Genomic DNA, 25,849 nt, shown 5'->3' with positions numbered 1-25,849 from the left:
AAAATACCATAGCACCTAGTGATCACGATCAAAGGCACTCTGTTCATAAGTAGCCCAATTTCCTCTCTTATTCCCCCTTTCCTTCTGACACAACACTAACAACAACAACTCTTCATCAGCCGCGAGTTTTAGATTGTATTCCACTACTAGTAGATCGTTCAAGGCGGCTAGAGGGTAGTGAATTCGGTATCCGAACAATTACTTTGTTGTCATATTTTCTTCGTCACTGTCAATGTCATTGTTTTTTCTAAATTCGAGTGCCTCCAGCCATACTCAGATCGGGGTGGTCATGTTGAAGTCGCACACTCTAATTCCTACCGGCCTATTCTCGATGGTACTGTCGTTGAAATGAATGCTCGATACGAGTCTGCTATTCTAAACTTTTCGTCCTCGTCATCTTGTTCAAATTGTTCTTCACTGTCATTGTCATTATTTTCTTGTTCTTTACTTTCGTCTCATTGTATTCTATCAGTTCTACATGTCAACATCACCGGCACGACCATCAACCTCTTGAAGGTAGCGGAAACAAAGGCCTCGCTGTAGCCAGCAAACAGATGGCACGCCGCTCTGACGACTTTTACTAGAAAGTACCATGCAGTACGCGACAACGTTTACCGCTGATATCTTCTCGCTCCGTGATTGTCATGTGCCCCTCGCTTATATCAGGTATATAGGTACCTATTAACGTCTGGTAGCTTGATCAATCAACAGACTAAACACAACGATCGAGGATTGCACCTTACAGTAATACTTTGACAAAGCTATCCAAGAGCTACAACGCATCCCTTTTGCATCTTTCCTTTACTTGATCATAGGGTGTATTAGCACCTTTATCATCACCGTTGTTCTCTCTACGGCTAACTCATGAGCCTCTCTCTTTTACCGCTATATCCGCATAGGGCTCTCCGAATACGCGGCCGCTATTCCTATCAATCATCCTCTTTCTTGGCATGCCTTACTTCGGTGAACTGGCCACCTCACACAAGCAGACCTAGTCGTGCAGTCTTACGGTGCAGTAAATCCTTCTACCCTACGTCCCCTCTCTGTAGAAGAAGTGCGACTGCCAAAGGCACAATTCTGCTCAACACTTACATGGTTTTGCCCATCCTCTCAACTTCTAATTATGGGCTCCCCATGATACTATGCCTTGGAAAGATAAAGGTACAGACAAGCATGCCCTGCGTTTATTGGCTACAAGCGAAGCTCAGTAGGTCGAAGTGAATGTCACGCGGTTGATGCGCTATTATTTTCTCACGGGATGATTCAAGCGAGGTCTTGAATTCCTGGGATTTGAAAGGACTATATATTCTTCTCTTCTTCTCCTGTTGTTTCTTCTTCAACAGCCTCTCAAGTTTACTGGCTTTAGTCAGAGCAGTGCCTCTCTGTGCCTTCTGGATTGTAGTTCCTAGCATCGAGTTGATTTTAGTCCTTTCTGTACCAACCCTTATCTATCTGATCTTTGTTGTCGTCAATGATTTCTCGTTGTCATTTTCCTTGTCGTCATAAAGATCACAATGGTATAATTGTCCGAAGCGAAAGACCTCCGCTATGTTAATGCTGCATGGATACACAGCCGGTCCTCACCACCTCTGATACAGTACAGTCTTCGGATCAATTCGAAATTCCTGGAAAGTGGTCCTTGGTCTATTCTCGTCCATCTTGAATTCTCTGATCTGGCTGAGGAGTTTGCGGTAAATTAGACGGAATCTCTTATCAAGTGGGAGCTCGTCCTTGATCTCCTCAAGTACGCTGGGTAACAGGGACCCTTCCTAAGTCTCACCTTTCACGTCGGATACACAAGGCCTCTCTCGATTCGGTTTACTCGTTCTTTCAAACTACCTCACCTCTCCCGGATCCAGATCATCCTTCAGATCGTCCTCCATTCAGATCTGCTGGAAATGCTCTCTGGTATCTCGATCCTAGTGAATCATAGCCGTTCGTAGTACCACGTGTCGATTAGTGTTGATAGGGCTAGGGGGGTTAGGTCTGTATACTACGCCGGCCCAACATCCATGATCCCGTCCCTTAATCCCGCATATACGATGACACTGGAAACTGTAGTCTCCTCATAACTGTTGCCACATACTAAGGTAGGTACACTAATTATACGAATCCTTGATTCCTTGTAGACGGTCTACCTTCGTCTACGATCTATCTGGCTTTTTTATTGTTGTGTAGGTTAGAAGCGAATTGATCTTCATCTTGCGCTTTATTCATTTAGATGGAAATGCAGCGAGTACTACAGCCTACTATTGCAGATCAATATCATTACAAAGAAGACAAACCAGCAAAAAGACCTAATAAGCTGCACTTCGCATAATTCTCAGAACCGAACAGGTTCGCAGTTGATTCGTTTTCGAACTATAAATGAGTGCAACTGTGCTCTACAATTTACTCTTGTTTTCTATTTTTTTTCTTTAGCTATATATTTGAAAGAACAAAGGGGGGATAGAGCTCTGGCAGTGGCCACTTGACGAGGTTGTTAGATCTAATATATAGATATGTCTTCTTGTTCTAAAGTACTTCTACTAAAAAAAGTCTTGGAATCAGTATCTAATCTTCAGATGTGCCATATGAGGCTATTTGACAATTTACGTTAAGTGTTTGGTTCAGTAGCCTATTCACCGGGAGTTGAATCGTCGTTGTCATTTTTTCTTTTGTCGTTGCCATGTTCACATTATCGTTGTCATAATCACTACTATTGGCAATTGCCAATGGAATATTTTGCAAACTAAGCCCATTGCATGCCAATTATAAGCTTTATGTTGTATCCCGTGTTAGGGACGGCATGCTTAGCCATCGGTTGTCTGTCGCTGCGTTGTAGACTCTCTGTTGTTCGAGTAGGAGGAAAATTATTGGTGCGGAAATACTCTTCCACTTGGGGCTCTCCAACCCCCATCCATTGCAGGGTAGCTAGGTCGGAATCCTGTCTGACATCCTCTAGTGATGGACCAGGAGAAGTACGATCCTTGCGTATATCATTGACCAATGACAATACTGGCAATTTGCTCAGGAAGTTCCTCGGATGGCAGGCGCAGTGAGATATTATTAGCAGCCAGGTTCTGAATCCGGTAATAGGGGTTCTCGACAAGGCTTCTTCCAGACGGTCCTGAAGAAGACCCAGTGACATCCGATGGGGCAACTGATCTGCCATCTGCATCTGCTCGTGAACGAGACCTGGTCGAAGCGGGTGTCGGCGGCACCGTAACGCCATCGGCATCCCGCCTGTAGCCCATCGCCGGGGCTGATCTTGTGAGTTGCCTCAGAGGGCTGTCGTCCGCAGGATGAAGATGGCTGTCCGACCGACAGCTGATCGGACCCAACCGATTCAAGCCACTCGAGAACAAAGCTGTGCTCGGAATCGGTGCCAGAACACTGTTGGACGGGGTCGACAAACTCGTCGAGAAAGGAGGCGTATGGAGGCTTCGGTTTCGGATGTTGGACCCGGCTTCAACTTTTGCATTTGCAATACTGTCAATACTGTAGAAACTCCTCAACTCAGTTCCAATAAGAATCCATTATAATGTTCGACATTGATGCTCTTTTCGCTGGATCGAGATTTGTCATCCTCAATATCAACCTCTTTGCCTCGTTGTCAAGGTTAGGAAACATCTCCTCAGACCATTGCTCAAAAGTCTCGTTTAATTCGTCGTCTTCTGCTATGGCCTGCCACAGGCCCTTTAAAAGCGCTGCCGCTTCCTCGTCATTGACATGCTTTACGAGAGCATCCGGTAGCGGGCCGAAGGCCGAAAGCAACTTGAACAAAATCACTGGCTCGGGTTCAATATCAAGGTTCTCGAAGTCTGGGTGAAAACATTGCGCGCCCGTGATTACGTAGAGACACTAGGAGCCACGATTAGCACGATGGGTCGAAACCAAAAGTTGACTCACTAGAAGTGCAAAAGAGAACACCTCCGAAGGTTTCCCAACACCCTTCCCTAGTTGCCCTTCCGGGCTGCGCCACATGACGTTTCCCATCCTCTGATTTAGAAGCTTTTGGCCTTCTAGTTTCAAAGCACAGTCCATATCGCCCAATGCCACCTTTTCTAGATGGAATCGATCCTTCTCGTCCACATACCAATTGAGAAAGACATTATTAGGCTTTATGTCTAGAGGAGAATAGGTCAGCGAGAGTTATGGGCAACGGCAGCCGAGCCTCGATGGTATTATACCTAAGTGTATCCAATGCTTTGCATGAATATCGTTCAGTCCTAGCCCAACCTCTTTCAGAATTGTCTTTCTTGCCTCTAGCGGAAGGGCTGGATAATTCTCTACCAACGAAAGCAGATCGCTCTTAAAGTACTCGTAAACAAGTACACTTTCCTTTTCATTGTCGTCTACGTGGATTCGGAGGCGAGGATTATTACCAAACTCGTCCTTGAACTCCTGCAAGAGATCAAAGATTGACCGGGAAACAGGTTTCAAAACGAATGGTTTGCCATCGCAGCTGGAATTATTTTTCATTCAGTCAGTCATGATTTTGACGAGAATTACAAGATCAGAAATGACTGTTGAACTTACAGTGCAAGGTGGATATCAAGCGCCGGTTTCGTAGGATGGCGCTGGAGTACCTTCTGGCGCACATACTCGCGACCGGAGTGACCAACGAGTGTCGAAAACATCCTCGCAGCTTTGAAAACACGAGCACGGCAAAGAATCATGGGGAGGCACCGTAGACTCAGCAAAGGTAGGAGTAGGGATGGGCAGGGTGGAAGAAAGAGCAGCTGGTCGAAGTCCGTCGCGAGCGTAGCGCCATCGATCAATTCATGCGAAGACAACCCCTTACAAACTCCGAAATTCATCGATCCAGAGTAAAGGGGCGGTTGTCAAAACGAGGCTGCGCAGAAGATGTGTCCTTGGATCGTCGAGGAACAGAAATAATGGCCAATACCCAAGGTCAACAACCAGTGCATTGCATAGTACGGAAACGAGCGACTAGAAAGCAAGGCCAAGGCATGTAGATGGATACATTAAGCACTTCCTAAATGGCTATGTGGCACATGGCGTAGTTGAGCAACATATAACTGAAACTATTAATGGCTATGTCCGTATAGGTTATCAAGTTATATTTCAAAATCAAAAGCAACAGCCCAGGTAGAAGTCAGAACTAAAGCAGTTCTTTTCCACAAGCTCATAATCCTGGTCCAATTCTATACGCTATACCACTAGATATCAAGTCTTCTTTCTTTATGCCCTGAACTGCAATCTCTGCATTCCTAGGTCAATGATGTTGTAGAACTGACGTATATCTCTCCTCGGTATACGTACTTTTCTTTATTAGAGCGCTTGAGGTATAGGTATATGGGGTCCACTTGCTCAAAAGCTACCACATACGACCACAGACTGAGGAGAATTGGGCATCCCGTCCGCTCTGCCATACACAAGCCTCAGATCGGTAGATTAGTAGTTGGGTGGGTGACCACCAGCGAATACCTACTGTTGTATGTCATCCCTTCTATTTTTCCTTTTTGTTTTTTTTTTGATGCACTTACACTAGGCCATCCTTTGTATCCAAGAGAACCATTTCCGGATCGTGTAGTGTCTGGCAAATAATAGCAGAAGATCTTGACTTCAAAGTCTCTTCCTAGAAGCAAAGAAAAGTTTGTCGTGCCTCTTGCACATTGTTAAGGGACGGTTCTCTAAAGTCCGCTGTTGATAACCAGCTGTTGTATGTCTTTCTTATCCATGTTTTACTTGGGCATCTTTCTTTTTTGCCATTGCTTGGCATCAGAGCTCCGTCCGTATCCGGCTACTGATAGTGAATGTCCCTCCCTTTGACCCTCTTTCTTTTGGCACTTGCTATTACCATGACCCCTATTATATCACTTGAATTAGGAGAAAACTTGTCACATACGACCATAGACTAAGGAAAACTGGGCATCCCGTCCGCTCTGCCATACATAAGCCTTAGATCGGCAGATTAGTAGTTGGGTGGGTGACCACCAGCGAATACCTGCTGTTGTATGTTTTTTATTTTTTTATTTTTTATTTTTTTGATTTTTGAAATCTTGGTTTCTTTTTTTTCTTCTTCTTCTTAGAAAACTTTTTCTCTCATTTCCTTCTGTTTTGTGACTTATATGCCGCTCAAGAATCGATGGAATGTTGATCAAAGAGTGCGAATAGTACGCCTGTAGAAAGAATTGATGACATCCTGTAGCAAGGAGCAGCATTGGTGCTATAGTAAAGCCCTCCTATAGCGTTGAGCTGTTGACCTAAAAGATGAACATTCAACGAAGTAAATTTACACTTACGAAAAGAAAGAAAAGAAGACGTAATCATTATTCATAAACCCAAATGACAAATCTAGCAAGTCACAACTGCGCCTAACCACACCTTACCCAACTCTTGATATCTCACCTTCAACATCTTCAGAAAACGCCAATGATGGCTTCTTGATCCCTCCGTTAGGGTCCACTTAGACCTATCGCGGAGTTGAATTACAAACTGTGTACATGTTCAATACTCGCATCTTGCGGTATGGCAATATCACTTTCGCCAGCTGAGCTACAGAGGAGAAGGAGAAGGAAGGACTTGCCCCGTCCGAGGCTACCGAGATTTCGCGGCTTGGCTTTTCCGCAGGTACAAGAAGCGGACAATGTAGTGCTACTCCTTGGTGACACGCTAATCTTGGGCCGTGAAACCTATCCAGGGCCTTCCTGTTGCAGGGGAAGCCAGCTGGGTCGGAGAGAGACGATGCTGAACATCGGTGAGCGCGTGGAGCCGCGCATGGTATTGAGTCGGCATCATGTTTGAAATGGCGGCAGGGGTTTTGCGACGAGATTCCTAGATGAGCTGAAGGACGAGATGGCTTCGGAGTTGAAGGATTGGTCGTTGATGCGTTCCTGGGCTGAGCTGAGAGGATGGGACTAGTAGGCATGTTGCAGCTTTGGGGCTGGGAGATTTCGGAGAGGATATGCGGCGCTAGAAAGAAGCAAAATATACTCGGTACACCGTAACACTGAAAGCTGTGCTATGTAGGTTTCATTTGAATAGGCGCTACTTGCGAGGGATTCGAATGTCTTTTCAGCTGTCGCTGGGGACAATGAAATCTGGTAATGACGCAAAGAAATGAGGATAGAATGGGGCCCAATGATTTACATTGCAGATCCCCTAAGATAATTGAAGACTTTGTGCAAAAGATAGAAAGAGCGAGGATTACTTGGGCTTCCAGAATTCAAACGTCTATCTAAGAATCATAAGTCGTCTAAAATCATGTCAAATGGCTGTTGAATGCCATATACATACCCTCCAACTCCCATAATGCAAAGTGAGCACCTCTTCTCCCTTCCAAGACGCCAAAGACTTCTATAGCTCTATAAATTTCCCTCCGTTTGTCGTTTATTCGTATTTTGCGACGCATGCCTCGACCTTCTGTAGCAACACCTTTTTCCTCTCGTCGTCACACCAGCTTCCTTCGATAGCCCCATCTGCTATATATTTCCACTCCTTGATTGATAATCCGAATGCCTCCTGAACCGCACAGTAGTTATCCAATATATAGCCACCAAAGTATGCCGGATCATCGCTGTTAATGCTGAACCTAACCCCTTCGTCGAGAAACCTCCTTATTGGTAAATCGGCGACTTTGGAAACGCATCGCAGCCTCACGTTACTCAACGGACACATGGTGATCAGCGTTCTATCCTTCGCGATCCTCTTCACTAACGCTTCGTCCTCCACCAGCCGAATCCCATGATCGATCCTCTCCGTATGGCATATATCCAATGACCTCTGGACATATGACGCATCGCCCTCCTCGCCTGCATGTGCCGTTCTCCGTATCCCAGCTTGTTTCGCAGACGCATATATCTCCCTAAAGATCTCGGGCGGGAAGCCAACCTCACTGCTATCAAGCCCAATCCCCGCAATCGTGCCATCCGAGAAATGTCCCAGCGCCACAGCTTCCTGGTATGTAACCTCGGCGTCCGTCGCGGATAGGTGCCGCAGAAAACACAGGATGAACTTCGAGGTGATTCCAAAGTCCTTCTCGGCTCGCTTCTGCGCGGCTGTGAGACCGGAAACAACGGTCGTGTATGCGATGCCTCGCTGGGTGTGCGCTTGCGGGTCGAAGAATACCTCGGCATGTTGGACGCCGTCAGCGTGCGCGCGGGCAAAGTATTCGTAGGCCAGGGATTCGAAGTCCGAGGCGGTTATAAGGACAGACATCCCGATGAAGTAGTAGTGAAGGAAGTCATCGAGGGAGGTGAAGCGTTCATAGCGAGAGGTGAGGGCTTCTGGGGATTCGAAGGAGGGGTCAGACGAAGGGTCTGGGAGGGAGACCTTATTGACGCTCGCAAGGCGGAAGAGGAGGTTCGGGGAGAGAGATCCCTCGATGTGGAGGTGGTGCTCGCATTTGGGGAGCTCGTGGAGGAATTGGTGGATGCTTGATGATTTGCACATCTTGGAGCCCGAACGGTCCAAGGATAGGACCAAGATGCGTATGGAAGAGCAGATATACTTATAGCGACGCAGGAGAGTATAATATCAAGTGCCAGGAAGACTCCGTCAGTGCTTTGGACTGTGATACGACTGAGGATCGTGGTACTCGACGTAGGGCTGAAGGGTCCTGATAAGAGTACGAGAACACTGTATAACTTCGACTAAAGAGGAAATTCGAACCAATTGAAAAAAACAGCTGAAGACGTAACGCTGAAAGAAGACCTCTATATAAACATGACCGCGCGGTTGCCGTCGGGACAATTGAGAACAGAAAGCGCAAAATTGAAGAAAAATTTGGAGATATTTTTCATCCTCGAGCCCCAAGACGCTGGACTGCGGCGGGATCCGATGGACCAAGTCAACCACTCGTTACATAAGCAGATATATTGGCACTCTGGGCCTCAGGGCCTCTGCAGCTTGCAGTCAAAGAAGGCAGAGCGAGGACAGAATCATCATCATCAGAATGCTGCTTGCTCGCCGCCGAGTTCCTCATCTCGAGATGCCCATCGGCTGTGTGTGCAGTGCACTGTGTGGTGTCGTGGGCCGTGGCGAGTGTCGCGGCTACCCACACATAACATCACCTTGCACCGGGCAGGACTGCGTACGCTGTACACTATACACACAACCACTTTCCAGCCACGCAAGGAGGTTTTGTCCCGGCCCTGGTCCTATGCGGGAGCACCTCTTGGTCGGGAAACGACTGGCTCGGCCGTTCAGGAGGATTTCCGTTTGGTTGATGTGCAATATTGGAACCAGGGAGGCTGTTGGGTTGGGGTCGGCCGCAACGAATGATGATTTGCGCCTGATCTTCCTTGAATCCTCAGACACACATCCGCATTCTCGCATTTCCGATACACCGCACGACGCACGGCAAGACGAATAATGGCCATCGCCCAGTCTGAAGGAACGGTGGATCCGTGTCCATAGCGCGGTGGGGCGGGTCCGTCAACGAGCCAGAAAGCTTCTCTTCGACTGTTCGACAGCCCGTCGACGTTTCAGACCCTTCTCTGCGGGAACCCTGCCCAGCCCCTCGCCCGTGGACGGTCGACGACTACGGGGCCAACAGTCAACTACTGGCCCCCCCGAGATGATCATCTCTGAAGTTCGAAGCTCGAAAGCTCGCCCTCGCCGTCCCCCGTCCCCAAGCATTCCCGGGATCAACGAGGCTTGACTGCACGTGGGGATCCCTCCGACGGGCTAAGGGGAAAGGATGGGCATATCACCTCTTGTGATCATTTCAACAATTTCACGGATCAGGTTGGCATACGAGCATTCAAACTGACAGGTCATTTTCTCAGGGGTTGTGCCGGTTGTCAGCCGGCACTCTTGTTCGGCGTACTCTCTGCTCAGAGTGCACTTTCATCACTTAAGAGGGCCTTAGGGGTTAGCTTGGACCAGCGTTCAGCGTTCTGTGGGCTTCTGGTCGTTTAGATTTGACGGCGCCACCGCGTCGACTTGACTGGTGCCCAGATCTAAGATCCTCTCAAAAGATGCCTATTGTGGAGCAGGTGGGCGTTGAATATGATGTCGACAGGGACCGCAATTCAGCGGACGTCAGCACGGGGGGGCTGCAACGGGGGGATCTGATCATTATTGCCAAGACAGAGCACGATAAGATTCTCCAGCACAGTGACAATAGTATGACGATTGTTGACCTTGAGAACGTGCAAAGTCTTTTGTTCTAGACTTGGGCATATGGAGCGAGGACAAGAAAAAAGGTACTGGGCTGTCCTGTACACAGTACTCGGTGATAACGGTACCTTGACCTTCTCACGCCCCCTCCCGTTCTCCCGTGCTGCCAAAGAACTCGTCAGCCGCGCTTACCACAAAACCAGCTTGAACGCGTTCCTCCTATCAGGTTGCATGGAAGGACCTCCGCCTACAGCAAGTACAACACATGGTTGAAGATCTGCAGCCGATCCGGGTCCTGGAAACTTCCGAAATCTTAATTATTACGCCGGGATTCTGATATTACGATATTACCAAAGTCCAGCTTAATTGACTTGGTTGCGAGTAGGGGTCGGCATTCCGGACTTATATAATCTTCCGCCCATACCGGGGGAGCACTGGGCACTGGGCATTTAGGAGGGCATTTTTGGCGAAGCGAGAGGACAAGCCTTCTGATTGGCTGCAGGTCACGGGGATAGCGACTGTGGGTCACGTGAAATTGTAATCGACAGCCGCTGGTTGGACGCGGGGATCGTGGACTCGTTGGTTGAGTGTTGAGAAGCCAAAAGAACGGGTTATGATCAGTCGTCGTTATTCGCTGTTCGCGCCATGCTTTGGCGCAAGGGAGGGCAAACAGTCCAACACCAACAAGCTTATCACGACATGGGCCATCGTACTGTATCTCAAAGGGTCCAAGTCGGCTTCATGAATCATGATCTTCATGTTCGCCATTGCTGCATGACACTGCCTCAATCGCGCTCTATCGCATGGCCGCGCGGGCTAAAAAGGAAGACTCTACATATAGTCATATCCAGATCTGCCCCATTACTTAGTCTCCGAGGTGGTTGTCTGGGATGTAGCTCCTCCGCGGGGCCGCTGGCCTCCACTTATTGGTATTTCAGGAATCAGGATATTCGGGATCCCTGGCTCTGGTGCTAAGAAAGCTTCAAACCCCAAACAACGATGTCTTGGAACTTTGGAAGAAGGCATCTAGCGCAGAAAATTTGGAGAAGGGAGCCTTTTACGGAACTCAAGCGGTCGGCGTCGCGCCCAAAGCCAAGCCAACGTTTCCGCTATAAGGCTCTGCTCCGTACTGTGTGTCCTTGATTACTTGGTACTGTAAAGTATCATATTATGATTATTCCAGCTATTCCAGGGAGCCTTGGAGGTGGGTTTTAACGTTGGTGCCATGCGCAGAGCCCTGCTTAGCCTATGGTCCAGCATCCTTAAGTGGGAAAACCTCGGGTTGAGCAGGTTTCACGCAGCGCATCGTCCCCAGATTATTAACCATCCAAGATTTGAAACCGATGCAATGAGCCAATGGGACCCTCTGGTAGGCTGTTGATTCGTTGTAGTGGCGGAGATATTAACCCGCCTAGGCTACGGCCTGCGCTGGACCGTACGGAGTATGCTAGACGTTGGTGCGGTGGCGGGAGCGGATATGGGTTCTTGGGGCCGTCTGGAAGCAATTCAGGGCTGTCACGGTGTCACCAGAGGTTCCAGAGGTTCCAGAGAACCTACAAAAGGGAAATAGTGACGGCTGGCGGTGTTGTGGGTTTTGCCATGGCTTTGGTACAATACCTATTGTTGATGTCGGTCCCTTTCCAGGGCACAGCGTTTCCGCTTTCACCGCCCTTTGTGCGAGGAGAGCGCAAGCACTCAGCAACAACCAAAAGCGCCTTGCTGCAGGGCAATGCAGATGCACCGCGCAACATTAATATTAATCGACCTCGAACGAGTACATGTTCAGTTAGTCGTCCGTCTCTCTCTCGAGCATCGCCGCGACGGTCATGGGCGGTTAGTAAGGAATGATTCAGCCACCAGGGCCACCTCTGGGACGGTCTGACGGTGAGAGGGTGAGATCAGACTACACCACTGCACCAGCGACCAAAACCAGCACTCTTAGAGTCTTGGGACAACGGCTTCGGATATCGAGTCGATTTCCATGGTTTCCACGCGCTCAGCATTGCCCTTTGCAGAGCACCCGGCCACCCCACATTGCTCCGTGCAGGGCCAGGAAGGCTACAGGCTAGCTGGTGCAGCTCATTCCCGTCGGAATTTGCCAGGGTTCGATGGGTGTCCCGTATCCACCGTCTGTCCAGGGCCCGGCTCTGAAACCAAGTCCAGGCGTCAGGGCTGGGCAGTCGGCTGTACAGGGGCTCACTGCAACGAGGCAACGAGGGCAACGACAAGAGAGATCTGGTGGGAGCAATCTTGAACCTTTTTGGCCTTGTCATTCACAATGCCTGTGCCCCAGCCTGTTAAGTGTTCGCCTTCTCCGAGGCTGGGCATGGATGAATGATCGTAGCAGGGCAGAAAGAGCAGAAGGCAAAGGCTAAAGGACCACAAAACGGGCTCTCTCATAGGCAAGCTTCCAAGAAGTAGTTCGCAAGATGAAACACCAGCACGAAAGACCATTCCTCGGCTTCTCATATTACCCAGCACGTGGCACTTTCAGGTCATGGCTTGATCCCGATCCTTCTCTGGCGTTGGTTGACCTTGCAAGAAGAAAATATTGAGACATAGCATCCGAATGAAAGTGTTGAGACAGCGGTGTCTCTCTCACTACTATCGTCGCAAACTCCATCTCATCTTCTAGTTCTTGTCATCCTGCATGACAATGTATGCAAGGCTGTTGGGGTGGAGTCAACTACGGGGGGGGGGGGGGGGGTCCTACTCAAGTCTTGAGGTGAGTAGTGAGTAGTGAGATGTAAGAATAGTAGCAGTGGCTGGGTCCCAGCAACTCGCGACCTTTATGGACCATCTTCGCTCTGCCCTGGCACTCGCTGATCTTGGACCAGGACATGCCGTCGACATAGCCTCGGAAGGTGACATCGCTTCCATGTCCCGGCCACTACTGTAAAGACGTTCTGGCAAGGTTTGCAGGTACCACCTCTCATCCCACCAAGGCTAAGAATAATCAAGAGGAAATACAATCCGCTTTATTATTCCGGCGCCCTCTCAATACTAGCATTTCGCTCTCCCACACAGCACTGAGCCCTCTCTACCTGTCCATCCTCTCTGCAACCAAGCTTGAAAACGAGCGGATGTCGCCTATGAAATCCCCTTTAAAGTAAAGTGAAAGCTGTTGTCCCGGCTTGCGGTGGAGGCCACACCACTACTCAATATCTATCCGCCATAGCCTTTCCGCTCGCAAAGGCATATGAAGAGAACAACCCGGAAACGCACACGTGCCTCTGCATATCCTGAGGTACAGACGAGATAACAGCAAATTACGAGGCCACCGCAGCTTCATCTTCTCACGAGACCCGATACCACGCGCTCCCAAGGCTTCACCTGAATTCAAGAGAATAATCCTCAAGCCGTCGAGGTGGTCTGACCTATCAACGGGCCGAACCCGTCGGCAGCAGTACCGGAGGAGTTCTGGATACAGGAGTTCATATGCAGTGGATGTCGCAGGAACGCACATACCACGCCACCCCGAGAGGAGCTGCATGTGCTACTTCAATAACCAGTAGATGAGAAGGAAACCTACCAGTCGAACAAAGTTGCCGGTACGTTTTTATATCTTTTTTAATCTGTCCGCATCCCTATACCGGAGTGCTTGAGGCGGCTCATCAGTACCGAGCAGCCTTTCTTCCCTTGCTGCACGACTCCCCCCAAACGCGCAATGCACATCATTCCCGGTGTATGACAGTACTTCTCTTTCCCTGACGACCCGACTCCCACAGAGAGGCCAAGCTACGAATCTGCAAGTCTGCAGACCATCAGGAATTCTGCATCCCGACGCACCTTGGATGGCTAGAACGTCGCTAGATCAGTAGACCCTACTGCCCTCTTTTCTTTCCTTCTGCGTGCGATTCTTTCCCCTTCCCTTCCGATCATTGGCTTCTCCATCAGACCGTAGAGGCCTGGGGCCAACATCGCCGTCCATGGGGCTGACTGGCTGGCAAGCATGGGAGTCCGGTTACTTGACAAGGACTCAGTAAGGGTGGCGAACGAATGCCTGTAGGTTGATGAATGCCACGCTTGGCGTAGTATTACTCCAGATTTCTCAATCAGCCTTAAAGCGGACGGCCTATCTATGCCTGCCCTGTCGTCTTATACCCTCCAACTTCAGGACGCGCTACTGAAAAATCCTCCTCCCATAAATTCCTCCCTCTCTCCTGTTGCCGGCATCTCTGCTTTCTCAACATCCCCTAGCCGGACCAATAATGTTTGTTTTGCGCACCCACATACACCTCTTCAGCCGACAATAGCATATCTCAATGCACCGTGCTGACCAATGCCCTGTAACAGATTAAGGACCTCTTGGGGTAACGGATCAGCTGCCGACAATTCATACCTTGGTGTTGGCAGACGGTGGGGAAGTCTAGCTGGCCACACTGTAGAGACCTGCATCGGAACTTAGCAGCCCAGGTTACACCGTTGTCTCTGCAGCCCGGTGGCGTCGCAGATCTTCCAGGCCCCCTCCCCCCCAGAAAAAGATACACTTGGGTTATTTCGCTGGAGGGACCACATCTTCTGACTAACAGAATATCTGCTGCTTGTCAAGGATTTCGAGGTGTTCTCATATCATAACCTGTCGGGCTCCTGGAAACCCTCCTGCCTCTTTTTACAACTGGTTGGCGGGTTCGGGTCTGTTGTGTAATGAGGCTGGACCTCTAAGACGCCTACCTCTTCATCTATCACAAGCCCTGTGTCCCAGAGCTCTTGTAGTTATTTGGATACATCTTCAATTGCTGGATATATCTGGATAAATACGCCGGGGTCTGGTCTTGATGATGTCGGGGTCATCACATAATGCCTATTCGAGGTCCCCTGTTCCCTCGACGACCTCCTACGATTCCTCATCTGTCTCATCTGCTGCATCGCCACGGCCTCAGGGAGTCTACGAAGGAGGACTTATGGGAGCGTCTCCGAGACCAACAAGCGGGCAACATCCTCCACATATCAGCATGTCCTCCGGTATCCCCCTAGGTCAAAATTATTTTCATCATCACCAGTATGGCTCATCTAGGAACTCTCCAGGAGCTCCAGGAATGGATTCAATCGCTTCGAATGATTCCTCCAGCGGAACCCCGGGACGATCTGGGGGTCAGGTGTCATCTGCGAATATACAGGCACAGAAGAGGGCGTATAGACAGAGGAGAAAAGACCCGAGCTGCGATGCCTGTAGGGAACGGAAAGTCAAATGCGATGCGACGGAGACTACCAGCTGTTCCGAATGCTCCAGCCGGAATGTCAAGTGCCAATTCACCAAGGAGACGAATCGACGGATGTCCTCCATCAAGCAGGTGCAAGATCTGGAGAAGCAGATTGCACAGGTCAAGCGGGAGAACGTGCAGCTGCGATCTATGTTGCAGCTGAGGGATGGACAGATGGATCTCGATAGCGAAAGACCTCAACAAACACCTCTACAACTCCCGGAGATCGGGTCGAGCCCAATGCGCCGAGAGCGAGCCCCGCCACCCCCTCAAGAATTGTCGAGAGTAAGATCGAACATTCAGAATTATGGCCGCGGAATCTTCAAAATTCCTGCACCTTACCGTCACCTTGGATCACAGAGCCAATTCCACCCGGCACGGCCAGAGTTGCCCCCGAAGCCTATGGCCGACCATTTGCTCAGCTCTTATTATGCATCCATGCACAGTCTCATGCCGGTGCTTCATTGGCCTACTTTCGAGCAAGAGTATAATGCGGTGTACAAGGCAGGGTCCTTGCACGGTGTGCCACCTGTCTGGACCTCCCTCCTCTTTGCCGTTCTAGCAGTCGGCGTGCTCTTCAGCACCGAGCCGAACATACAACGCCCAGTCCGAGGCAAAGAGCTCATTGAGATCTCACGAAGCCTCATAGACCTCTGGAACGATGACTTTGTTATCGACCACGCTCGAACGGCCTTATTGACGAGCATCTTCCTCAACGAGGTGAACTTGAAGTCCGCATCATGGACGTGGCTCGCAACTGCGGTACACATATCGCAGGACGTTGGCTTACATTGTGAAACGGGACATTGGCCAGTGGTCGAGGGCGAGATGAGACGTCGAGTGTGGTGGGGCATTTACATCTGGGATAGACACTTGTCACTGGAGCTTGGAAGACCCCTCGTCATCGAAGACGCAGACTGCGAAGTCGGGCTCCCCGCTGCAGTAGATGATCACTACATTCACGACGCGGGCATTATCGTTCCCAATGGAGTCTCTCCTGTGACCAACTTCATGCTACCCATTATTCATGTTGTTCGTTCCATCTCACAACTGGTGAAGACGCTCAAGTCGCCGACCATCTCCCCTTCAACCTTGGCAGGCTTTGATACCCACTTTGCCTCGTGTATGGCAGCCTTCCCACCAAGTTGCCAGCCCACCGCTCAAGAGCCCCTCGATCCACGTATGCTAGCTCCAGTGTGCTATCTTCTGAGCGCACGCCTAATCCTGCACCGCCGTAACCTCGCCACCTCCTGTCCCCCTGAAGCGCGAAGCAATGCCATCGAGCAATGCATCCGCGCCGCTCTCGATTCGACAAAGCTAATCGCAAGAGCGATGGCCTCGTCCACCCCGTCCAAGCCATCCGTCCCTCCTTTTGCCCCTACTGCTAACGCAATGACCTGCACGCATATCTGGCGGTGCACGCTCTTCCTCCTCTTCGGCGGCCAATTCGACGCCGCACTCACCTGCATCCGGGCCGCGGCTAGCATCGCCACGCTCCGAGACGTCAACGTTGCCTGCGGCCGCAACATCGCCTTCTTTCTCGGGGTCCTGATCGAGAAGCGTCGGGCGGGCGGCCTAGCTGGCAGTCCAGGCTACCGGGGCGAATGCGAGCTGGACGAGGAGGTAATGGCATACGTATCTGGGGATATGCAGGGCAGTGCGGAAACGACCTGGATCTGGAGCGATGGCGAGGTCGATATGAATATCGGTGGTAGTGGCAGTAGAGCGGTTCCTAGTCAGTCGAGTGAAGGCCGTGAGGAGGGCTCGAATGTGTTGACGGATGCCGAAGCCAGGGACTGGGGCGGGTGGGAAAGAGTCGAGTATCTTGTTGGAGTGCTAGCTCGGGAGCAGGGTGCATACACACAGCCTCTGCCATCACGATACGGGTCGAGTCCCAGCGGCGGGGGCGGCGGGCGAGGCCCCGATCGAAGCAAGGGTAATGAGAGGATGAGCATCACGAACATCATCTGACCAGGGAGGTATTTCCTTTGTCCAATATTCTGCGAGGCGGGGCGGGAGGAAAAACGGAGGGCGGCTTATTTGTTGTAATTGCACGACGCTACGCAACGACCATGGAAGAAATCCCACTCAATTGGCGCGAGGTTGGCGAGAGGTCGGCTGCTATAATATATACCACTGGCGTTGGAAAAAAAACAAAGATAGAGAAGGAAGGAAGGAAGGAAGGAAATATTTAGACCCTTCAGCGTGGGAGGAAGGTCTGCCTATTTAATAAGCCAATATACTTGGGATGTAGTTTCTACTACGTCCTTCAAAAGGATTCAAGAATCAAGAAAGAAAAAAATACAAAAAATACACCTTCACTCCTCTCTCTCATCTCCCTCGGTAGGGATTCTCCACGACTCTATATTTTTCAGTGTCTTTTCCTATCTTATATGAATACGCGCTATACCTAGCCTTCCCCCTTCACTTTACTACCCCCTATATACCCCTATGCTCTTCTCTGATTTTCCTATCCTTTAAACCTGCTCTTTCTAAACCACCCCCCCCCCCCGCCCCCTCCTCTCCCATCGGGTCCCCCAGGCCCCCTCTTTATCCAGATCAAAACTTTGCAGTACTCACCGTCCCAAAAAGCAAAATCAACTATTCTAGCTCTTAATTGCTCTCCCTCTCCCTCTCCTTCTCCCCCTCTATAACCTAATCCTCCTCATATCCATAATCCATAATCCACAATCCTGCCCAACCCTTTAACCCCTAGAAAGCATCTACTCAATATTACTTTCAAAACGTGCCCCCCCCCCCCCCAAAATAAAAAGGAGACTGTCTTTCTCTTCTGTACATCTACCTATCCAGCGCATATCTACAACATATATATTCTCTCCTCTGTTCTGCTTAGATTTAGAAATCAGACTAATGAATATACGAGATGTTAGATATCACGATTTAAATAAAACCGTCTTGTCCTGGACACACACATACATACATACATCATACCTACCTACCTACCTACATGATAAATAAATAAATTCAAAATCCAATTCCTTACTCAACCTAGCAATCATCATACAACGTAATCTACAAACAAACCCAAGCATCCCTTATATCTATCTCTCTTTCAACCCCCAAAATCCATTTCGCAGCTTTCTTTCAAAAGTTCCGCAAAGAGTTGAGAAATAGGGGCTCGTCTGGTTTGGTTTAGCGAGTTATTTATGAATTAAGCTTAAGCTTATCTTGGCGAATTAGGGGGGAGGGGGGTAGTTCGGATGAAATGTGTGAGAGATTGAGGGGTGTTGATGTGCAACAAAGATAGATGGATTGGTTGGATGGATGGGTTCTGATACTTCAGATGAAAGTGAGGAGTGCGATTGTAATGGAATAATATTATGTGGTTCCGATTAGGTAGGTATATAGAATTCACTCGTTTGGTTACCAGCGAAGTAAGTGGTAAGATAGATAGACATCGGATGAAAGTGAGAAGTGCGATGTGCAACAAAATTCCTTTCTCTCGAATGCGTCATCCGTTTAGTACCGCATGGATAATGCCTTCGGATGAAAGTGAGAAGTGCGACGTGCAACAGATTTATTTCTCTGTACCTAGATCATCATCCGTCCTCGGATCAAGATGAGAAGGCGATGTGCAACAAAATCCCTGGCACTAGGTATAAAGTCTACGATTATACCCGGATAAAAGCCGACGACCGCAGCGCAGAAGATGGAAAGGCACACCACGTGATATATATCACATGACAAAGACTCCTTTTCCCTTCATGTGTCTTTACCCTACTTTACCTCCGAGACGGCGCAAAAGATACTGACTCTGGCAATAAGAGAGCGGGCTCACCTCTGACCCGGCTCCGATAAATCTTTATCGTCGGAAGTCTCGCTTCGAGCGGGGGTTATTTATAACTTTACTCCGTATACTCCGTAACCCGAACACCGTTTGCCTCTTCGTACGGATGCTACTCCCACACGATGATTCGCGCGGTCGTATCGGTGCTCGTCTCGCCGTGTCGCCGCCCCGTGCTCGGATCGGCATCCCCACCTCCGTCCGTCCGTGATCTTAGTCAGCGGAACAGCGAGTCAGAGTGGCCAATGAGCGGGCGCGGGTCCCTGTCCGCGATGCCGACACTGGCGGGCGGTGATTGGCTGGGGAATTCAAGTCGGGTCGGCGGACGGCGCTGACTGGTGCCGTGGTGGATTGGGGCTGTGCAGAGCATGGCAGAGGCGTCTCAGCGTGAGGAACTCCGGAGGGCGACATGTGTCGGAGTTGGCTATGAAACGTGATGATGACATCTGCTCAGCACGGAGAAGAGGAATGAGAAGAAGAAGAAGAAGAAGGATAAGACGACGACGAAGAGGAATGAGATATCATAAACCGTAAGAAGGGTTAGTTAATAATAAGGAACAATAGATACACAGTAATAATTCCCTTGGATAACAAGAGACCGCATGGTAAAAGAACACGGAGTGACCCTTCCCCTCCTACTCCGGTCGCCGTACCCCTCCGTCAGCCCGCTCATCCCCCTCGCGCACTCCGCCCAGCCAAGGCCACGCGTCCCCCTGAGGGCTTCTGGCTCTCTCGCCTCGCCAGGCAGTGCTGCGGCCATTCTGCTGCTGTTCGGGCGCTGAGGCCAGAATCCCTCCTTTTCCCGTCAAACCCTCAACAACCATCCATCCTCGACACCACCAACTCCATCCAACTCGTCTCTTTCTCTATCAACACATCTCCATCACCTCTATCACCGCCATCACCGCCATCACCATCACCAGCCAGAGGAACAAAACGGAGGAGACCAAGCAATCCAACGACCACAGGATTGAGAGGGCCCGTCCACCCTCCGCCGTCCCCGCAGATCCCTTGCAGGTGACTCCATCCATCACAACCACCATGTCCTCATCCTCTTCCTCATCACAATCGCCCCCGACAATGTCGCCTGCGAATTCCCAGCAGGCCGCCTGTCTCGACCCTCTCGACGCCTTGGTCGATTTCTCCGAGTACGAACCCATCTCCTATCAATCTCCCCTCTCGCCTGCTTCGAAGCCGCGATTCCCCACGAGGTCCGTCTCGAGCACACCCGCAACCTTGCCCTCGAGCACACAACCCGCTCTCACCGGACCCAGCCATAACTATCACCTCTACCAGCAACAGACCGGCATCCCACAAGGAGCCGTCGCAAACACGCTCGCCATAAACGCAACCAACGTCCACCTCAACAATTATGGCTTTGGCGATGCCTATCTCTCGGGTCTCGGCCAGAGCGACGAGTTCGTTGACTTCGGCACCGCTCCAGGCCGGTCCGGCTCCTTCAACCCTTCGGATAACGACATGGAATTCGATTCACCCAATGCGGAGCCCGCCTTCTTTTTCCCGGAATCGACACCTGGATTTGTCGATCCGAGTGCCATTGGCCCCTCGATGCCTGTTTCCAACGTCCTCCCAACTCAGTCAGGCAATGTTGGCCGTCTATGGCCCGGTATGCATCAGCAGCAAGCCGCGCTTGCCAAGGCACAAGCACAGCAGAAGCAGCAGCGTCAACAGATCATTCAGCAGCAAAATGCTGCGGGGCACCTCAAGCAACCACAACGGAGTCGTGCCTCGCACTCAACCAATCCTCTGGTGGAGGAGAAGATCTCGCAGCTCCTAAATTCGATGAGACAGAGTAGTGCTACCACGGAGGGGGATGAGGCTCCAACTCCCAGCACGACCACATTACACGCTCAGCGCGCTCGAAAGGACGAGGAGGAGATGGATGAAGACGAGCGTTTGCTCGCCAGTGAGGAGGGTAAGAAGCTCAGCAGTAAGGAGCGGAGGCAACTTCGGAATAAGGTGTCTGCACGCGCATTCAGATCAAGAAGGAAGGGTAAGCTATGAAGATCCCAGCCTGGCAAACAAGTTCTAACGCAAACAGAATACATCGGCCAACTCGAAGGCGAGATTGCTGCAAAGGTGACGGAGAACAACGACCTCCGCTCCCAGAACCGCGCCTTGATGGAAGAGAACACCCGTCTCACAGACCTGACCCGCATGCTCCTCTCCTCCCCATCCTTCTCCGGCTTCCTCGATACTCTTGCCCAAAACCCAGCCGCTCAACAGCAACAGCAACAGCCTAATCCTGCTCCCGCTCAAGTTCAACAATCGGAAAACAGACAAGTGAGGAAGGATATCAACCCCTATGCCGCTCAACAGCAGGTGCAGCAGCAGCAGCAGCATATCGGCATGGCCATGGTTCCAGAACAGAATATGGATTTCAGCATCCTTAACTCCGACGTGAACTTCTCGTATCAACCTCAAGTCTTTTCTGTTCTGAGCATGCCGGAGACCATCATTGACTCTGAAATCCTCTCTGGAAAGACCTCTTCCTTCTCTCCTTCACTGTTGAGTGAGGATGAGAAGGTCGAACTCCCGGTCGTTCAACGCGCACCTGTCTCAGCACCTGCCGAAATCGAGATGGAGGCCAAGGCTAAGGAGATCGAGGTCGTCGACGAGGAATTCGACTCAGATCCGGCATTTGCACTCTTCACTGCTTCACCTCCTCCCATCTCCAAACCTCAAGATATGGACACTATCACAGAACTCCTCGCTGCTATTCCTGCCAAGCAACAGCATTTCAGTCTTGTGGTCAGGTCTCAGGTGTCGAAAGACGAAGCTGAGGCAGCGATGGGGAGGGTGAATAGGTTATGTGAGAGCATTGAACGGGTGGCAGATAAATTGAGGACGTTGACTCTCAATTTATAGTTGTCTGCCTCATCTGATGTCGTGTTTTGGTCATGCAATTTAGCGTTCCTGGTATTATTGGTGTCGAAGAAGGATGAATCGGCGTTTTCGTCTACCCTGATGGGATTTCTCTGGTTTGAATAGTGTGAATGGTATAGGATGGAGTGTGGGAGACCTGTATCAGAAGATTTATGGTGTAACGATCTGTATCGTGTGTCTTAACTCTTCCTCGAGCACTGCCGTCTCGTCTCTGTGCTCAATTTATAGAATAACTTTAAATGGAAAAATATTGATAACGGGAAATCAACTTTTCGTTTCCGAGTGAAGTGTGACTCGCATTCAACCCTCCATTGCACAGCGTAATCTGCAATGCGGAACCTTGCTTACTAGCCTTCTGCATACATATGATATGCCGTCTCACAGTACGACGAGAAAACCGGAGAATATTTGAGAGAAGAGAAAGACAGGAGTAAATATCCGGGAGAATGCAGCGGCTGTCCCCTGATAGACGCAAGGCTTAAGAGGAGCCTCGGTTAGATAGCTGCCCCGCCTCGACTTCACTTCATAAAGCCCCTCTTCACCCCAGATTATACTCTCTCCACGACTCTCCCACAAGTGCCACTCCCTCACCCTCACCATGACCACCGACCCTCCCTGGAAAGCCATCGCCCAGCGCAAGCAATCCGAGCGCCTGTCCCGCATCCCCAAAGAATGGCTCCTCCCCTCCCTCCCCCCGGCCTCCGTCCACGACGTGCGCTCCATCCCCCGCCGCAGCGGCATTCTCACCGCGCAAGAACTCGCCATCACCGAGGACTACGACGCGACGTCGCTGGCCTCAGCGATCCGCGCGCGCTCTCTGACCGCTGAAGCTGTCGCGCGCGCCTTCTGCAAGCGCGCCGCCATCGCCCAGCAGCTCTGCAACTGCTTGACCGAGATCTTCTTCACCGAGGCGCTGGCGCACGCGCGGGAGCTCGACCGGGAATACGCGCAGACGGGAAGGACGAGGGGCCCGCTGCACGGCGTGCCCGTGTCGCTGAAAGATACGTTCCGGGTCAAGGGGTACGACGCCTCGATTGGGATCGCGAGCCTGGCGGAACAGCCGGCGCGGGAGAACGCGCTGCTGGTGGATATCCTGCTGCGGGCCGGGGCGGTGCTGTATTGCAAGACCGGGGTGCCGCAGACGCTGATGGCGCTGGATTCGCAGAGTAATCTGTTCGGGCGCGTGCTAAACCCGCGGGATCGCAGGGTCACGGCCGGGGGCAGCTCCGGGGGGGAGGGAGCCCTGATCGCGATGCGAGGGAGTGTGTTAGGCGTCGGCACGGATGTGGGGGGCAGTATCCGCATCCCGGCGATGTGCGGCGGGTTGTACGGTATCAAGCCCAGCGCGCAACGGGTGCCGTTCGTGGGGCAGGAGAGCGGGACCCGGGAGGGCGGGAGCAAGATCGGGTTGCCGGCGAGTGCGGGCCCGATCGCGACCAGCGTCAGGGATTGTGAGTTATTCCTACAGGTCGTTTCAAGTGCGCGGCCGTGGGAGCAGGATCCGAGCGTGGCGTATGGGTTCTGGGAAGAGCAGGGCGGGGTTCAGGAGAAGCCGCTGCTGGGCGTCATCCGGCGAGATGGGTTAATCGAACCCCTACCGCCCGTCAGCAAAGTCTTGGACGAGACGGTCCAAGCCCTGCGGAAAGCAGGAGTCGAGGTCATAGAGATCGACGCGCCCGCCTTCAAAAGATGTCAATCGCTCGCCAACAAGTTCTTCGGCATCGACGGCAACAATTTCATGCTCGACCTGTTGGAGAAAACTGGCGAGCCCCTGACCGACTGGTTAAGCACTCGTCTCCGTCGTGGCCCCCAGATATCCCTCCCTAGCCTTATCGATATCCACGCGCGGAAGACCGAACTGGAGACGGAAATGCTGAAGATCTGGAAAGATCCCAAGACGGGACGCACCATCGATGCCATCCTCTGCCCCGTGGCCCCGCACCCCGTCCCTCCCATCGACCGCTGGAACGGCGTCAGCTACACAAGTAGTTTCGTGCTGCTCGACTACCCGGCCGGCACGCTCCCAGTGCGTGACGTTACCGCGGCCGATCTGCTTGCGGAGTTGCCGCCCGATAGTAAACCCCTGAATAGCTGGGACAAGGTGAATCGGGGATTATGTAAGTCGTCCATCGCAAGGTAGTAGGTAGGTTAGGTATGTACGTACGTACTGATGGGCATGCAGGGGATCCGAACACAATCGATCGCGATTTATATCGGAACACGAAGCTGAGCGTTCAGGTCGTGGCGCCGAAATTGCAGGAGAGGAGATTGGTCAGGGCTATGCAGTTGGTTGATGATGTTTTACGGGGGAGAGTATCGCGCATAGCTAAGCTGTAGGCATAGGTAATGAGGGGGACAAGAGATGCACCACCGCTATGCGAACGGGAAGGCATGAACTCTAATCTAAAAAGACTTCACAGAATTTCAATCTCGGAGCGAGATGACGGATTATAAATAAAAAGATTAGGTACACTTAAATGTATATATGCAGCGGATGTTCACCTCATGTTCACTTCCAGAAGATTTGATATCTCTGTCTATAGGGAAAGACTAAATAAAAAGGGGGGCTTCCCTTCCGGTTACATACAGTAAGCGAATCTCTTCTGTACCTTCTACCTTGTCCTTATCTAAGATGCCACCCCATCCTCTACATATTTCCCACACCCGTTATATAAAACCTCTTATTATCTAATGATCAGCCTAGGTATACTCATTCTTTAGATTATCATCTTCTTAATTTTATTCAGGATCTTGGAATTTATTTATTATTTACAGATAGGAAGGTAAGGTAAGGGATTGGATTGGATTCTTACCCTATGGGTAAAATAAGAATGAGAAAGGAAAAAAGAAAGAAAATGGGATAAAGCGGGAAGAACTTCTATCGATCCATCTATCTATCTATCTATCTATGTCGTGATATGATCATATGAAAAAGCAAAGGATATTTGTTAACTTTGTTTCTTTTTTTTTTTCGCAACGCCAACACACCCATCCATCCCACCCCCCCCTTCCAATCTTATGATCATCGATCTTCCGAACTTGCCAACTCACTCCCACCCTAACCAATCAATAGCTTTCGAACACAAGGCTGAATATAACACGTTCATCCATATCCACACTCCGCGCCTCGTTTTAAGATAAGCTTTGAGATGAGATGGGGTTTGTGATGGGGTTTGAAGGGCTGCGGGCTGGTTTATATTAGGATTTCGAGTCTTCTTTTTCGAAATCTTGGAACAACTATCTTGATCCTCATTCCCCGCGCAAAATCAATACCCAGAGATCCAATACAACCAGCGATGACACAAACATAACCCATCTCCCATCTCCCATCTCTCACAACCTATCTCCACAACGTCTCCCCCTCAAAGCAACCCGACGACGCGCGTGGCGGCGCGCGCGCCGCCACCAAGCGCTGCGCTCTCAGCGGGCACCATCGCAGGGATCGTGATTGGCTGTGTACTAGTCGGCGCTATGGTTGGATATGTGTATGTGAGGAGGAGAAGAGAGGTTATGAGGAGGAAAAATAGAAGAAGAAAGAGGGGTGGGAAGGATGGGAAGGTGCGTTATAACGTCTTTTTGTTTTGTTTTTATTTGACTTTTTGAGGTTTTGACTGGGGAAAGAGAGAGAGGAGGCGGGGGGGGGGGGGAGAGGGGGGGAGAGGGATAGAAAGGGAAGAAAGGGGCTGATAAGATATGAAATATAGACACCTCCAGATCCCGAAGCAGATGCAGTACCACCACCTGCTGAGCCAGAACCACAAGCTTGAACTTTAAAGAATCGTCGATAGGAGGGGAGAACTTAGAAGGGTGCCTGGGTGCTGAGAAGAGAAGAGAAGAGAAGAGAAGAGAAAGGGAGTTAGCT

At 50.7% G+C, this 25,849-nt stretch overlaps 8 protein-coding genes across 8 annotated transcripts; 5 read left to right on the top strand and 3 right to left on the bottom strand.

The window, feature by feature from the left end:
* Positions 1–3,498: 3,498 nt before the first annotated feature.
* On the bottom strand, positions 3,499–4,661 carry M430DRAFT_105695 (hypothetical protein; the record flags this gene model as incomplete). The annotated part of the gene is made up of 4 exons (XM_024861021.1): positions 3,499–3,843; positions 3,892–4,109; positions 4,173–4,447; positions 4,522–4,661. The coding sequence occupies 4 exons, from the start codon at positions 4,659–4,661 to the stop codon at positions 3,499–3,501; spliced, it is 978 nt and encodes a 325-aa protein (XP_024719281.1).
* A 1,673-nt stretch (positions 4,662–6,334) lies between these two features.
* On the bottom strand, positions 6,335–6,877 carry M430DRAFT_21197 (hypothetical protein; the record flags this gene model as incomplete). The annotated part of the gene is made up of 2 exons (XM_024864462.1): positions 6,335–6,391; positions 6,446–6,877. The coding sequence occupies 2 exons, from the start codon at positions 6,875–6,877 to the stop codon at positions 6,335–6,337; spliced, it is 489 nt and encodes a 162-aa protein (XP_024719280.1).
* Positions 6,878–7,149: 272 nt separating this feature from the next.
* M430DRAFT_36361 (hypothetical protein) lies at positions 7,150–8,748 on the bottom strand. Its single transcript, XM_024866918.1, has one exon. The coding sequence runs from the start codon at positions 8,398–8,400 to the stop codon at positions 7,339–7,341; it is 1,062 nt and encodes a 353-aa protein (XP_024719279.1). The 5' UTR covers positions 8,401–8,748; the 3' UTR covers positions 7,150–7,338.
* Positions 8,674–9,231, top strand: M430DRAFT_29829 (hypothetical protein; the record flags this gene model as incomplete). Its single annotated transcript, XM_024865907.1, has 1 exon — positions 8,674–9,231. The coding sequence occupies one exon, from the start codon at positions 8,674–8,676 to the stop codon at positions 9,229–9,231; it is 558 nt and encodes a 185-aa protein (XP_024719278.1).
* A 1,978-nt stretch (positions 9,232–11,209) lies between these two features.
* Positions 11,210–11,944, top strand: M430DRAFT_267389 (hypothetical protein). Its single transcript, XM_024865440.1, has one exon. It carries the CDS (start codon positions 11,428–11,430, stop codon positions 11,917–11,919), a length of 492 nt encoding a protein of 163 aa, XP_024719277.1. The 5' UTR covers positions 11,210–11,427; the 3' UTR covers positions 11,920–11,944.
* A 3,166-nt stretch (positions 11,945–15,110) lies between these two features.
* Positions 15,111–17,246, top strand: M430DRAFT_106168 (hypothetical protein; the record flags this gene model as incomplete). Its single annotated transcript, XM_024861061.1, has 1 exon — positions 15,111–17,246. The coding sequence occupies one exon, from the start codon at positions 15,111–15,113 to the stop codon at positions 17,244–17,246; it is 2,136 nt and encodes a 711-aa protein (XP_024719276.1).
* Positions 17,247–20,160: 2,914 nt separating this feature from the next.
* M430DRAFT_52448 (hypothetical protein) lies at positions 20,161–21,969 on the top strand (the record flags this gene model as incomplete). Its single annotated transcript, XM_024868298.1, has 3 exons — positions 20,161–21,094; positions 21,143–21,711; positions 21,832–21,969. The coding sequence occupies 3 exons, from the start codon at positions 20,161–20,163 to the stop codon at positions 21,967–21,969; spliced, it is 1,641 nt and encodes a 546-aa protein (XP_024719275.1).
* Positions 21,970–22,585: 616 nt separating this feature from the next.
* On the top strand, positions 22,586–24,324 carry M430DRAFT_105977 (hypothetical protein; the record flags this gene model as incomplete). The annotated part of the gene is made up of 2 exons (XM_024861044.1): positions 22,586–24,104; positions 24,170–24,324. The coding sequence occupies 2 exons, from the start codon at positions 22,586–22,588 to the stop codon at positions 24,322–24,324; spliced, it is 1,674 nt and encodes a 557-aa protein (XP_024719274.1).
* Between the last annotated feature and the right edge of the window lie 1,525 nt (positions 24,325–25,849).

This window comes from Amorphotheca resinae (genome assembly GCF_003019875.1).
Source record: "Amorphotheca resinae ATCC 22711 unplaced genomic scaffold M430scaffold_9, whole genome shotgun sequence".
Lineage (NCBI taxonomy): Eukaryota > Fungi > Ascomycota > Leotiomycetes > Helotiales > Amorphothecaceae > Amorphotheca > Amorphotheca resinae.
This window is presented reverse-complemented; position numbering and strand designations above follow the sequence as displayed.